Source organism: Anolis sagrei, chromosome 1 (assembly GCF_037176765.1).
Source record: "Anolis sagrei isolate rAnoSag1 chromosome 1, rAnoSag1.mat, whole genome shotgun sequence".
In the NCBI taxonomy this organism is placed as follows: Eukaryota; Metazoa; Chordata; class Lepidosauria; order Squamata; family Dactyloidae; genus Anolis; species Anolis sagrei.
Window position 1 is genome coordinate 212,608,501 of NC_090021.1, and position 14,268 is coordinate 212,622,768.

Genomic DNA, 14,268 nt, shown 5'->3' on the forward strand with positions numbered 1-14,268 from the left:
CTGGCAGCTTGCAGTACAAAATGATCAAGGCAACAACTGTACTCGGTCATAGGGCAGATTTCTCTTTGGAGCAGCTGATGCCTTCACTGCTCTGATCTGGCAAAATGAAGCCTGAAGCAAACCTTTATGACAGGCTTCATGTTTCTGTTAAAACGTAACACGGCTTTGAAATTGAGCTGAGCATAAGTGTTGAGTTACATAGCCCTCTAGTGGCCACACTAATTCCACCATGATTGAGCTGTGTTCATTGATTTGCTGTTGGAAAAAGTCAGCTATATTAAGCCTTGACAACATAGAAACATGGTTTATGTTACAGGCAAAGGCGCCCATGTACTCAGGAAATACAGTGACTCTTACAGTACAGAGTATTAACAAACTTCCTCCTTTGATAGAAGTTTTTTTAAGTGAAACATTTTACAAGAGGGAAAAGAAAAACTACTAATATTTTGTGCATCACTTTTCCTGACCTGTTTTAATTACATCGACTTCTTGGCATTCTGCCTTTCCTTAATGGGAGATATGTATTCTCTGCTTGGGTGTCTGGAAGGGAAGGGAAAACACACAATCCAGGAAAAACGCATCCTGCATTGAAATGGCAGGTACACATGTATGAACAGAACTTCCTTAGACATTCTGCCATAAGTTGCCACCTCTTCTAGAATGGGAAACCCACCAAGAGAGATAAAGTTATTTTGCCAAGAGAGAGGCCAAGACATGCATTGAAAACAGCACAAGATCCAATACTGATAATGCTCAGTGGGTCCTGCGACATGAGATTGAGATGAACAAGAATGGAGTAGGAATATTATTTGGGGAAAGGTGAGGAGGTGGCTCACTTGGATTTTGCAAACCTACCCAAAAATCACAAAAATGCTGAGATATAAAAAAAAGGGAATAAAAAGAAGGTAGCAACAAATCACATGGAGGAGATTGACCAGAGGGTATCCTGGCAGTCCCTTTACTTAGACCACTGCCACCAGATTGATGTCGGGAAATGCAATTTGGAGATTATATAAGATTTATAGTTCTTGATTTGTATTATAAATTAATATAAGATATCAAATAGGTTTCTATTGTGAAAGGTAAAAATGGTTTGTTATGGGCAGCGGAAGGATCTGATGTCACTGCTATCCAAAGTGCCAAACTGTCCTCAAAATATGTTCTGTCCTGAATGTGAAAGACCTATGGTCTAAGGATTAAATAAACTTGCACTTGCAAAATATGTTCATCACTTTGGATAGTTCTTTTACAGTTCAGGCAAAAACCTGGCCCATTGACACTGCAGCCATTTTTGTAGCTTGCTCTGTGGGACTTACTGAATTACTCCTTCCTTCCTTCCTTCCTTCCTTCCTTCCTCTTTATGTTTTACCATTACTTTGTATACCAGGTCCATTCGGTGTTAATGAAAAGTAAAACCTTTGAAGCAAAGTAAAGGGCATTGATTGTCATTGTGAAATTATTTATTTATTTTTAAAAAGAAGGAAAATACAAAAACGAATGTGTCAGGCTTGTTGTGTTGCATTGAAGCCTGATATGCACTCATCTTTATCATCCCATGCTGGGCAATCTTTCTCTTTTTTTCCCACCTGGCACAGTGTTAGCACCGTCCACCTGCTTTTCCAATTTGGCTGCATTCAGGGGAGGGGTTAAAACCATCTGTACATTAGTAGTATGCCACAATAACAACAAGGAAAAAGACTCAAACTAAGAGGAAATGAAGTTCTACGATTAACTGTATTAACTACTTGGAGAACACGGAAAAGATTTTTGAACACCCAATGTCAGCTTTCCTACTTTCTTAACATTACACATCAAATTAAAAAACTAGTCCCCATATTAGCTTCTTCTATATTAATATAGCAAAAAGTTTCTGCTCCCCCATATATGTTTTTATAGTCTGAACATATTGATGATTCCTCAAATTATAGACATCCTCAAAACAAGTTCCTAGGCTATATGTTCTAATTCTTTCCTATGGCTGAGAAGGAATCAATGTAAACCAATATTCATTTCAAACAATAATAACGAAAATATGCATCTTGTTAAAAATTGGAAAAGATCTGCTAATAAATTTGCTTTACGTTCTTCATATCTACGAAGCTTCATGTTCGGCTCTTCCTCTGCTACTCCCTCCTCTTTACCACTATCATAGGATTAGCCTTCACCATAGATTCTGTAGATCTGTTGGCTTGTTACGCATCGGAATGTCAGCACAACAGCCTCCGTTATTGCTATTAGTATTAGGAATTCACCACAATCATGCTCAAATCATTTCTAAACATGATCCTTCCATTCTTCTTGGTGCTGCACTCTGGCTGGCTCAGAGCTTGCCGAAGACTTTGTTTAAGATCATCAGGTGCAGTATTCATAAAGTCTTTAGTCCCTGTGAGGAAGTCCAGTGTATGACCTCCAATGATATCTCCATCGGTAAAGCATTCAGTGATGTCCCAATCAGAAGGAAACTCATACATCTGATATTCTAGCCCCATTTCCTCCAAGATAACTTTGACATCATCTCCTGTGATGTAATGACCACTGTCTGTAGGAGGAAAGCATTGTCTGTATTTCTTCCACATGGTGGTCCATCCACTGTTGCCTATGATAATGCAATACATTTAATTGTTAGTTTCATTCAGCAGTCTGCATAGTTAAGTCGCAAAGGATAATACTGCGGACAAACTGATTTCACTGATATGACATGATCTGCTTAATTCCACATTTATGTGGCCAGGAATGATCCCTCTTTCACCCTTGCCATTTGGGCATCTCTGACGAAGCCATCATGAGGTGTCTGTGATGGCCAGGAGTTCTCCTGGAGCTCTGTGGCCATCTTCAGCAGTGATGGAAGATGACATGGGCCCAATCTATCCCTTTTCCTTGCTCAACTCCAGAGTCCCCTTAGTATGGAGCTAAAGTGTTTTAATCTGGTTTGCAATACAATAAGGATTGAAAGTCCCTGGACAACATGCAGACCTCCAGGAGCAACTTCTCAGACACTGGGGGTTATTGGGTTCATGCAGACAGGGCCTAAGTTGCAACTGCACTTCTTTTTCTAAGTATATTTTCTTTAACATCTAACATTTGGAACTTAGATGTTAAAAGAATATTGGATGCTATGGGATACAGGTTGCTTGAACAGAAAGGCATTTGTTCTGATCTTATATTTCTGTGTTGTTAAACCACTCTGAACGTTGGAAAATTGGCATAAAATATTATAAAGAATGCATAAACATAGAATCATTAGAAGGAACACAGGAAGCACATGTGACAACAGTCTGAGCAGCACCCTATGATGTGGTATATGCAGCAAAGTGTTAACTGCTGCATTTATTTCAAAGCAAATATTAGGTCCATGTCACATAATCCAGGCACAGAAAACAGAAATGGAGGGCACTTATTACCCCCACAACAGGCTTGACTAATTTAACTTTCAACCATAGATTTCCAGGATGTTAATCAGAACCAAATGTGATCTCTAGCAGTATCAGTCCAAAACAACTCCAAAACAACTACTTTTTAGTTGAAGATCTCTGGATATCTGTAATATGAGAGAGGGGGCATCTCACCTGATAGAATTATAATCAGAAGTTTAGCATGCTTATCTAGGCAGCTGTGGAAATACTTGATAGTGCTTGCAATATTCTCCACACGGTACAGCATCTAAAAGACAAATTGCCACAAATAAAATGTATCATCAGTATTTCACACTGACCTTCTCTGAGTGCCTTTCCATATAAAAATTACCCTGTGCCCCTTCACTGTTATTGCCAGCAGAGACCACTTGTGTTTCCTGTTTTAAAATGCAGAAACCAAGAAAAAATATTATTATTATGGAAATGTAGGCTTACACCTGCTGAAATCCTTCCATTCTTAGTGTACTTTGCAGTCCCCATACCTACCCTAGAAAATTGGGAGATCCTCTGGAACAGTGTGGCTTCAGCAAGAGGGAGGAGTCATCTCCTCACACTTTCCCATTCATAGCAACCTCCACTGGATTAGAGTTTTTCATGAATGGAAAAACAATTTTGGCTGCAGCTTCATAGGTCAGAATCCAACTGGTTGTTCTTAACCAGTTGCATCAAATAAGTAGATCCACCAAAAAAGTTGCTGACTGATTTGTTAATGCATAGGCAAATCCTATCAATTCAGGTCTCAGTTTCATTAAGGATCAGAGAACATTCTGAATCTGTACAGCTCATGCTGTTTTGGGAAACTCCTAGATTTTGGATGGAACAGTTCTGACTAAATTTAAAGAGAACACAAATGCCCAAAACTCAGCATGCCCTATACCACAGAAGAATTGTGGCTATTCCTTTTTAAAATCTTAAGCCTTTCTTTGGATCTATAGAAAAAGATGCTGAAGACAGAAAGGGCCAAGCAGAAATACAGAAAGCAGCACCTGCCTTTGTTTCCTAACATAAAGAGTTCAAATGTTAGATGAACAGCTGATATTCTTTCCAGGTTTTAATTTTACTATGTAATTTAGAAACACTGAAAGAAAGGAGGAAGGAATAAAAAATGAAAAATTCAGATGAAGTGATTTCACTTTTGTCACTATGTGCATATTTCAAATGGCCTTGTTATGGTGTCGATAGTGAGAAACACTAGTTGAAATCAGTATATCTCTGCTATGGAGCAGTGCAGTTTGGACATATGTTTCCTCTTCACCAAGGTATTTCTTTTGTACTTTACACTGTATTGATCAAATAAAAATGGATGTGAAAAGAACATTTAAAAAAAGAAATAATTCCGGAACCTATAATTATCTCAACCAGGGTCCTTGTGTGAGAGCCATGCAAAATGGCTTCCAGACAACCATTTTAAAATTGATTTTTAAAAATGGATGATGAGGAAGCTAGCACTGAAAACAATATCAGTGATGCAGCATCCAGTAAGATAATATTGTACTATACTTTTCCCCAAGCCAGAAACATCATATGACTAGTCCTTAATTTACCTGGATCAGATGTATGAAGTCATATTTCTTTTGCATGCTTTTCTCTTTTGCCTGCTTTTCATATTCCATGGATGTCATTTGGTGCCAGGTAAATGAGACATTCTTAAGGTCGGAACCCATAACTGCATCTATTTATGAAAGAGCAATAGACAAGATTTCCTAAAGTGAATATTATTGGGTTAGTATAAGTAAAAGTATTTTGTTGCACTCAAGCAGTAGATTTTAATGTTGAGATAAGTGATTTTAATGTTTGTGTATGTGTATAATTTTATTTATGTTCCAACATTGAATGTTTGCCGTTTGTATGCTGTGCTCTGCCCTGAGTCCGCTTTGGGATGAGAAGGACAGAATATAAACGTTTTAAATATTTAAATAAATAAATAAATAAATAAATAGATCATGTGTCTGTTGCAAAAATGTCAGATTACAGTGAAGTGTCTGTTAGAAGCACAGATTGAAATACAAAAAGGGAAATTAAACAACCTGAATTTAAACATGCACCTTAAAACTTAACAGTAGTAAAATTACTCACAAACTTGGGTAAGTACCTTGATGTGGGAGCAATGCAATGCTATACCTTTGTATGCCAAAATGTGTTGTGGGTTGGGCTCTATGATTTCATTTTTGATAAAGACTCCTGGATGCTTAGCTTGAATGATTTTAATCATTTTCAAATCCTGTTCACCTATGAAACAACCACAACATGATTTTTAAAGGAAACATAAACCAAGGATCTAACTTCTGATTATTTGTGAACTACAAATCACCAAATCATGTTTAAAATTAGCAAATTGTATCATTCCAAGCACATTCATCAGGATCCCCATTCAACACAATGGAAATACACACAGCCTTTACATACAACAACGAAATCACAACACAGGTGTATATAGCAAGAGGAAGTCACAGATAAAAAGAAAACATGCTTAAAAGTTACTAATCTCAAGGATAAAATTTGCCACAGTCTCACGAAAGAATGCATCAGAATTTTTCAGAAGATATGGCATTTTATAACTCCCTTGCCATTGGGAACTTTGTAAAAATTGAATTCCTGTATTTCATCCATATAATGAGAACCTCGGTGGTGCAATGGGTTAAACCCTTGTGCCGGCTGAACTACTGATCTGAAGGTTGCCGGTTTGAATCTGGGAGTCAGGGTGAGCTCCCGTCTGTCAGCTCTAGCTTGTGGGGACGTTTGAGAAACTTCCCAGCTAACACATCCTCTGGTCCTCTGGGCAATGTCTCTGTAGATGGCCAATTATTTCACACCAGAAGTGACTTGCAGTATGTTGTCAAGTCACTTCTGACACGATTAAAAAATAAATAAATCCATATATTATATACTTGGGGCAAACAAACAAAGAATGATGAAGTGTTTCAACAGAGACCAAGTCACAAGGACAACCCCTTTTGGAACCTTCTTCTTTTTTATATCTCCTATCCAAAAGAGCTGATGGCAATGAATTACATCTTGCAGTCACTAAAGTTCTAAATCAATGGAAACAACTTTAATGTAAAAATACTACAAGCAGGTATAGAGTTTGGAACGTTATTTTTAAGAAGATTGAATATAATGTGGTGAAGTCATTGATAAGCAATAAGCTGGGACCAAAAGTATCATCCTAACACTGTTAAGTTGCAGAAGGCTTCAACAGATCATTATATCCATTCTTTCCAAAAGTAACTTTCATAAATATCAGTCTCAAACCAACTTCTTATGCTACAAACATCAATATTACCATCTAACATTTCTGGAACGATCAGTGTAAGAACATACAACACTGTCAGAGAACAATTGACTGCTGACTGAAAGGGAGCAAGATGAGCTCTCATCTGTCAGCTCCAGCTTCTCATGCAGTGACATGAGAAAAACCTCCCACAGGATGGTAAAACATCTGGGTGCCCTCTGGGCAATGTCCTTGCAGATGGCCAATTCTCTCACACCAGAAGTTACTTGCAGTTTCTCAAGTTGCTCCTGACACAAAAAAAGTTCAAATGTAGATGTTGTGATCCTGCCTCTTGCAAAAGAAAGTGCTAATCACAATGTAGCAACTCAAACAGTTCTGATTTGTTCATAACAATAAAAAATGCATTAAATGACACTGAACAGTAAGTGAAACATCACAATGGAAATCACAGTGGGTATGTTTTTCTTCTGTACAATTACATGGAATTCGAAATGGATATTTTTCTAGTAGGAACGGATATAATAGTCACATTATTCAGTGTAATTCTTTTCTTAGTTGAAATATTGGTTTCCTGATACTTGAGAGGCAAGGAATCAAAATTTTGGACACTTTTCAGCTGGTATTCTTTTTTAAAAAGTTTAGGACATATTCTTCACCAAAAAAAATCTGCATTATTGTTTTGCTTAGGAAACAGCATTTTCTGCACTGAAAATAATTCTCTGCAGGACAGATAATAAAATAAATTACTCATTGCTTTGAGAAGAAAATTATTGACAAATCTCTTTGTAGCAAATACAGGGCAAAACTGCTTAGATGTATTCATTTCCTCTCTCACCAGGGAGAAAGCTATATAAATATAACAAAGCTCAAAGAAACATGGAAGTCTGAAGAATGAGGGAGGGGGTGGCTGGACAGAGGAAGCATTCACATTTACTAATCAAACATTTGCAGTGCGTCAACTCTGCAAGCCCAGGCTCTACCGTAGCACTAGTCCCAAGATAAATCAAAGTAAACATGATATATTCAGGCATCAGAGAGCACTAGCACCATTTCTACAATAATAGTGATACTGGGACACATATATTGCTTTGCTATGCCACCTACCCAGGAATGAATACCACTGGTCTCAATGAGTCTTACTTCTGGGTAAACATGCAGAAGTTTCAACATCATTTCTATAGCCAAAACGATAATATTGGAATGCATATATTGCACTGCTACACCTACTCACTCAGGAACAAGTATCGCTGGACTAAGACTTACTTCTGGAAAGACATGCAAAAGATTGGGGTCTGCCTGCACCTATTCACAGGTCACATAATTTCTTAGACTAGTCCAAATTCTTTTATGGGTTTTATCATTGTGTCCAATATACAGTGTGTCTGAAACTGTTATTCAATTAGAGTGACAATGCCTCATTGACTGACTAATTTAAGGAATCAGTCAGCTAATTAATGGAGCTTCCTCTTCATAACAACATACATTTCACGTAGGCAAAATTATGCACTTAATTTTCCTTAATTTTCAAAGGGTCAACAACTGTCACCATGAATTTCTCCTTCAAAGAAAATACCTTCCCAACTATTGAATATGTTTGTTTCAAGATTTGTATTTCTTACCTGTGCCACTTCCCACACCAAGAACATTGATAGTTGACTTTCCATTTCCAAGGCTGAAATGATAATAATTTATTATTTAGGATCGAAAACAGGCTTGGCTAGTCATTTATTTGCCCAATTATACTCTACTGTCAATCATGCATTGCTAAAATGACCTAGAACTTGGAAAATAGCTCAAGGTGTTCCATCAAAACAAAGATGTTACAGAGTTCTCAAAACTGCAGCATGAATATTTCCCATAGCAAGTGGTAAAACATATGTCAAAATAGAGCAAGATAAATGAGGACTCCCCCCCCCCCAACACATACACACACTGGTTTGTGTATATTTCTAGAATATGTGGTTTACGTTCTTATCTCTTCAATTGCTTTAGTCTACTATGTGCTCACACCAAATGAAGACATAGAATTTTAATAATAATAATAAATATCACAGACATGAGAGTAAATACATTAAATGAAAACAAGCCTTTCTTGAGTTGTAGCTTCTATAGAACTGTAACTTATTTAAATAAGATTAGTTGTCTTAAAATAAGAGAGAGGGGAAGATGCCAATATGAAAATATGTTTTTCACAAGGTGTGGGGATCTAGACATTTTACACAGTTTTCAATGGGTGAATAGATTTTTTTCCCCAGTGGGAAACTATGCAATTTTTCTCTCAAATGGCTTTTTTTGTTATTTTTATCAAAATAGGTTAGATATAGATTTGTATTCATTTTGTGAACACAACTGCAAACTTTGTACATGTATGGATTTTGATAGCAAATTGAGTTCTGGTTCATGCTTATATTGAAGATATGCAAACTAAGTTTACAATTTTAGGTGAACCATTATGGTCCTTAGCCATAATGGGCCATTCTAAGCTTCATTGATAATAATGAGTCCAAATTAAATAGGTGCTTAATTTTCAGGTGAAATAGTTCTTGGATGGGTGCATATGTTTCATTTCTTTTTTCATAAATTTTGGGTTTGAAAATGAAATTAAGAAAGCACCCAGATTTTCCATTTCCAATGATGAAATAATAATAATTTATTATTTGGATTCAAAGAACAGACTTGGCCATTCATTTTGGCTTAATTGTATACTATGTATAATCCTATGTTCCTTAGGGTTTTAGGCAAGAATCTTTCCAGGGTTTACCTAGAAATGCCATGACATAATGCCTTGAATGCAAAGCATGTTCTCAACCACTGAACTAGAGACTTCCATTAAAAGGCTTCTCAAAGAGTAAATTCCATTGAAATTCTTAAATAATACGGATGAGGACCAGCATATCAAAATGTACTGCGAGAGAGCAGGCCCATAGCCAGGATTTTGTTTCGGGGGGAGCTGAGTTTGATTCGGGGGGGGGGGGGCTGAGTCTGAGTGAAAGAGGGTCTACTCTAGCAAACCTTTTGTATCGTTACCCCAATACCCCCATGCATATGGGATATATTGAGCATGGTGATCAGATCATGATATGAATAACGTAACCGTTTAAATAATGTACCAGTAAGGCCTTCTCGCGGACCACCATGAGAAGCCCCCCACCCCTGGCTACATGCCTGCGAGGGAGGGTACACTTCTGATGTTCATTGTGATCAGATACCAGATATATTTGCTTGTGAGGCTGGGAAGCATCATGCACCTTGTGACTGGGGTGGGTGATAGGCTATTTAAGAATTCATGGGGACCTCATGTGCCTCTTTTTATGTTTTGCTTTGTTTTATATGGACTGTGCTCTTTCTATGGGTTCCTGAGTGTCAAGTTTTGCTTTTGAAAAGTATAGTACTTTTCTGCAGTGCATGCTGATTTATTAACTTATGGATTAGGGCAGGGATGTAGGAATTTGTTTATTGAAGAGTGGGGTGAGTTTCTGGCACATGAGTAAATAAATGGGCAGCCCTAATATGTGTTTGGTTTTCTAAAGTATTGTAGGCTTCCTGTAGAAAAACATAGGGATTTGAGCAATAGGACATCTACATTCTGGGACTTAGGGAGTTTTTAAGAATTAATTGGCCATTTGAACTTTGCTTGTAGGGTTTTATCTCCTGACAGGACTTTTTAATGGCATCTATGTGACGCTATTGCTGGCGTGCCTCAACCTCACCACAGAATTTGACTTACTAGAGGTATTAGGGAGGATTTGCAGGTTTGGCAGACATTTCTTGCCTCCTTTAATGAGGTTTCTTTTTGGAAGGATGCCTTGCGCCTTCATGATGCTTTAAAGATCTTCTCCAATGCTGCAGTCCAAAGTTTTGGATTTTTGGATTTTCGTATGCATGTGCCCATGTTTGGCCAGAGGAATGGGATAGGGAAAGAAAGTTAGAGGATTTTGCTTTTTAAGAATGTATTCTAATTGTAGTGGCTATCTGGATTATACAGATGAGTTACCTAACTCCTCTGTCCATTTCTGATATAGTAGCAAAACCCTCTAGGAATTTTACATAAGACATTGAAAAGGTGGTCTTGGGAGAGCGGCAAGCCTATAGATAGGAAAAAGCCTTTATCCTCTTAAGGATATTGGAAACATCCATCAGGCATTTGTATCTTGGAGTATGAGGCCGTCCTTTTTCAGGCTGCATTGACTGCATTTTTGAAAGCTTTCATATGGGTGAATTTGATTGCATCAGGGAAAGAGGATATCTTTCACTCTTGGTGATTTAACTTTGCCTGACCATCAAGCTATTTTATTTATTGGGAATTTCAAAGACAACCCTGAAAGGGCGGGGGGAGGGGGGAGGGAGGATTCATTCTAGGGGTCCTTTCACACAGCCATATAACCCAGAATACCAAGGCAGATAATCCACAATATCTGCTTTGAACTGACTTATCTGAGTCCACACTGCCATATAATCCAGTTCAATGTGAATTTTATGCAGTTGTGTGGAAGGGGCCTAGGTCAGGCATTGCAGATCCATTGCTTTCAATAAATAACATGTGTCCTCTTCAGTTCTGATGTTTTTTTTTTCTTTACTAACATTGCTATTTTTCTATTTCTGTGTGCTATTTGATTAGACTGTGGATCCTAAACTGCAGCAATGACATGCTTTACTTGGTGGTGCACCAGGCCCAACTAAGGTTGAGAGGATTAACCACTTGCATCATTTGTTTGATCTTCTTGTTTTTTAGTTATTCGCCTTAGTGGAAATGACTTGGAAGTGGCTCGGGGAAGATCTTTATTTTACAGGTTGTACAAAATTTTAATTTCAGCTCAAATAGCCCAGAATTACATTGATTTGGTGTCACTGATGTCTCAATACATTATAGAGGAGAGTTAATTGAGAGATTTGTAATGCCTTACACAAGGGCTGGCACACCCTAACATTAGCTTCTTTCAGACAGAGTTTTATGAGCAGGTGGCATTCTTTTATCAGAAGGCAATTTGATTTTCCTGGAAGACTTTCAGCAGAGGGAGAATACCTTGTAGTCTACCCTGATCTGGGAAGGGACTAAGCAGACACGTCTCCTTTGTATGTGGCAGGTAGCAGGAAGAGAATTTGAGAAACTGGTGCATACCTTGGCACTCTTTTGGTGAAGGGTCTGACTCTGAAATTGCCTCTACTTGTTTTGGGGTGCAGAGAATGATAAAAGAGTCTACCTTTGAGGGTTGTACTCTCATTGAGAAGTACTGGAAAGTGAATGGGAATACCCTAGGTTTACTTTCCAGTATGTCACTGGCAGGGGAGCAATCAAATTACTGGATTGCCCTCAGGGCTCAGGTGTTTTCCTGCAAGAGAAGGCTGAGGAAGCAGGCTAGGATCCACATCAGGTGGCTCCTCTCTCTTGCTCTTTTCAGATCCAATTAAATAAGATATAGCTCAATTAAAATGGTCCTTATTGAACCATAATTTTTGTGTCTAATCTCATTATTCCATGCTTGGCCATCAAGCCTATATATAATAGCTACTAATGAAATCTACTTTCGTCTTGGACAATACTGGAACTTTTAAAATGTGATGGGATAGAAATGTTATATAATTTGTTTTTCCCCTTAAAGTGACATGAGGTGAAAAGAGATCCAGTGATAAAATAGTTTAGATCACATATTCCCAAAATTATTTGGCCTTATGCCCCCTTTTCCAGAAAACAAATTACTCAGTGTCCCCTGGAAATCTACCTTCTTTAAGCAAACAAATAGAAAGATACAGTGAGAATTTTTTGTTATTTTATTTATCTGTATTATATAATATAGTAAAGAAGAATGTTGCTGTAAATATTAAGACACCTTGAAGCTTGAAATTATAATATTTATTAAAATAAACCATAATAACATTTGCATTAGACAAGAAAAATAAGGCAATGAAGGATAATATTAAAATAAAAATTATGAATAACATTAAATATAATCTTAAATTAGAAGAATGAATCACAAAAGACACAGAGGAGGAAGCTATTTGCTTCAAAGATGTTTTCTGCCTCCCTATTCCAATGTTAGACTGCTACTGAAGGCTACATTATAGCACAGACGAAGCGGAAGGAGGACTTGGGAAACAGGGAAGAAGCTCAGCCTGGGAGGGAGGGAGGAACAGCAGCAGCTCTTGCTGAGCTCAATCTCACAAATGATTTTTTTTTTCAGTTACTTCACCTGAAATATAACCTATACCATCTGGTAGTCATTGATGATCTCTCTTTCAAATATTAACTAGTTCTGACCCTGCTTCATTTCCAAGATCAGATTGGACTTGCCTCATTACACTATTTTTCATCCCTCTTGCAGAATTTTTGGGTTTTTGTGAGGGCCAAGACTTCGATGGCTAAGAATGGTAGAGACCCCTCCCTGAACTAAAAACCCCAGAATTCTGCAGGAGGAAGCCACAGGATTGAAATCAGATGCATCTTTTAAAAAGTGTAGTATGATGAGGCAGCTCCTAGTGACTTTAGAGCTGTGGTTCCCAACCTTTGGTCCTCTAGGTGTTTTGAATTTCAGCTCCCACAGTTACTAACAGATGGTAAACTGGCTGGGATTTCTGGGAGCTGAAGTCCAAAACACCTAGGGGACCAAAGGTTGGGAACCACTGCTTTAGAGTATTTAGTCCCCAGTAAATGAGATGAGGTTTTCATGAAATGTGGTTGTAGTTACCTTTTGCATTTATAATAGTACAGCTCTAAGTAGATTTATGGGCTATAGTCTAGGGCCCCACCTAGTCCTCCTAAGGTGCATCTACACTGCAAAATTCATGCAGCTTGACACTACTTTCAATTGTCATGGCTCAGTACTATGTAATCCTGGGTTTTGTATTTTCATGAGGCACCAGCAATCTTTGGCAGAGAAGGTGAAATACCTTGTAATTGCAGCCCCCTGATTTCATAACATTGAGTCATAGTAGTGAAAGTAGTGTCAGACTGCATGAATTGCAATATAGTTCATCCAAGGATTTTGGAATCACCTAGAATGCACTTGTAAAAATCTATTATTGGAGATATTTGTGTATTAGAAAAATCATCCTCAGGCATGTCTTTGCAAAAACACATCAGGTCATGGAAGAGTGAAGGAGATGCCTGACTTTGGTCAGGAAAGACCTATGGTCAAAAAGATGTCATGTCTGGTGGTGGGGAACAGAGATAAGAGTCATGCATAAAAGCCAGCAACAGGCCGGTGTTTCTCTTTGATCCTCATCCTCATGCTGTGACTACTAATGAATGTGTGAGTAGTATTGTAAATAAAGTTTTTGTACTGCTGGACTGGGCTGAATGGCTGGAGTACAGTGTGCCTTAATTGATGGCCAGTAGGGATTTTATTTATTTATTTATTGTGTCATTATCAACCAGACAATTGTATTACATTTTTAACATTTTTTTAACAAACAGACAAAACAGAGTTTGCAAGCTTGGTGGTTGATTAAACTACCAAGTGGGGTACATGAGAGAAGCCTCCTCGCAGGATTGCAAGACATCCGGGTGTCCCCTGGGCAACGTCTTCATAGACGGCTGATTCTCTCACTCCAGAAGCTCATGGGAACTCATATTTACACCCAACATTTATGCTGTTTGATAGCAGTTATAATACCATGATTCAGTGC

The 14,268-nt window shown here is 37.9% G+C and overlaps 1 protein-coding gene across 4 annotated transcripts in view; it reads right to left on the reverse strand.

Moving 5' to 3' along the window:
* Positions 1-1,442: 1,442 nt before the first annotated feature.
* Positions 1,443-14,268, reverse strand: part of LOC132775333 (carnosine N-methyltransferase 2-like) — a 28,888-nt gene continuing 16,062 nt past the window's right edge. For all 4 annotated transcript variants that reach the window (XM_060776114.2, XM_067472928.1, XM_060776100.2 and 1 more), the window contains 5 exons: positions 8,265-8,317; positions 5,535-5,642; positions 4,958-5,085; positions 3,567-3,660; positions 1,443-2,596 (listed from right to left, as the gene is read on the reverse strand). In XM_060776114.2, the coding sequence (XP_060632097.1) occupies positions 2,241-2,596; positions 3,567-3,660; positions 4,958-5,085; positions 5,535-5,642; positions 8,265-8,317 (739 nt within the window). In that variant the 3' untranslated portion in view covers positions 1,443-2,240. The remainder of the gene's footprint in view (positions 2,597-3,566; positions 3,661-4,957; positions 5,086-5,534; positions 5,643-8,264; positions 8,318-14,268) is intronic.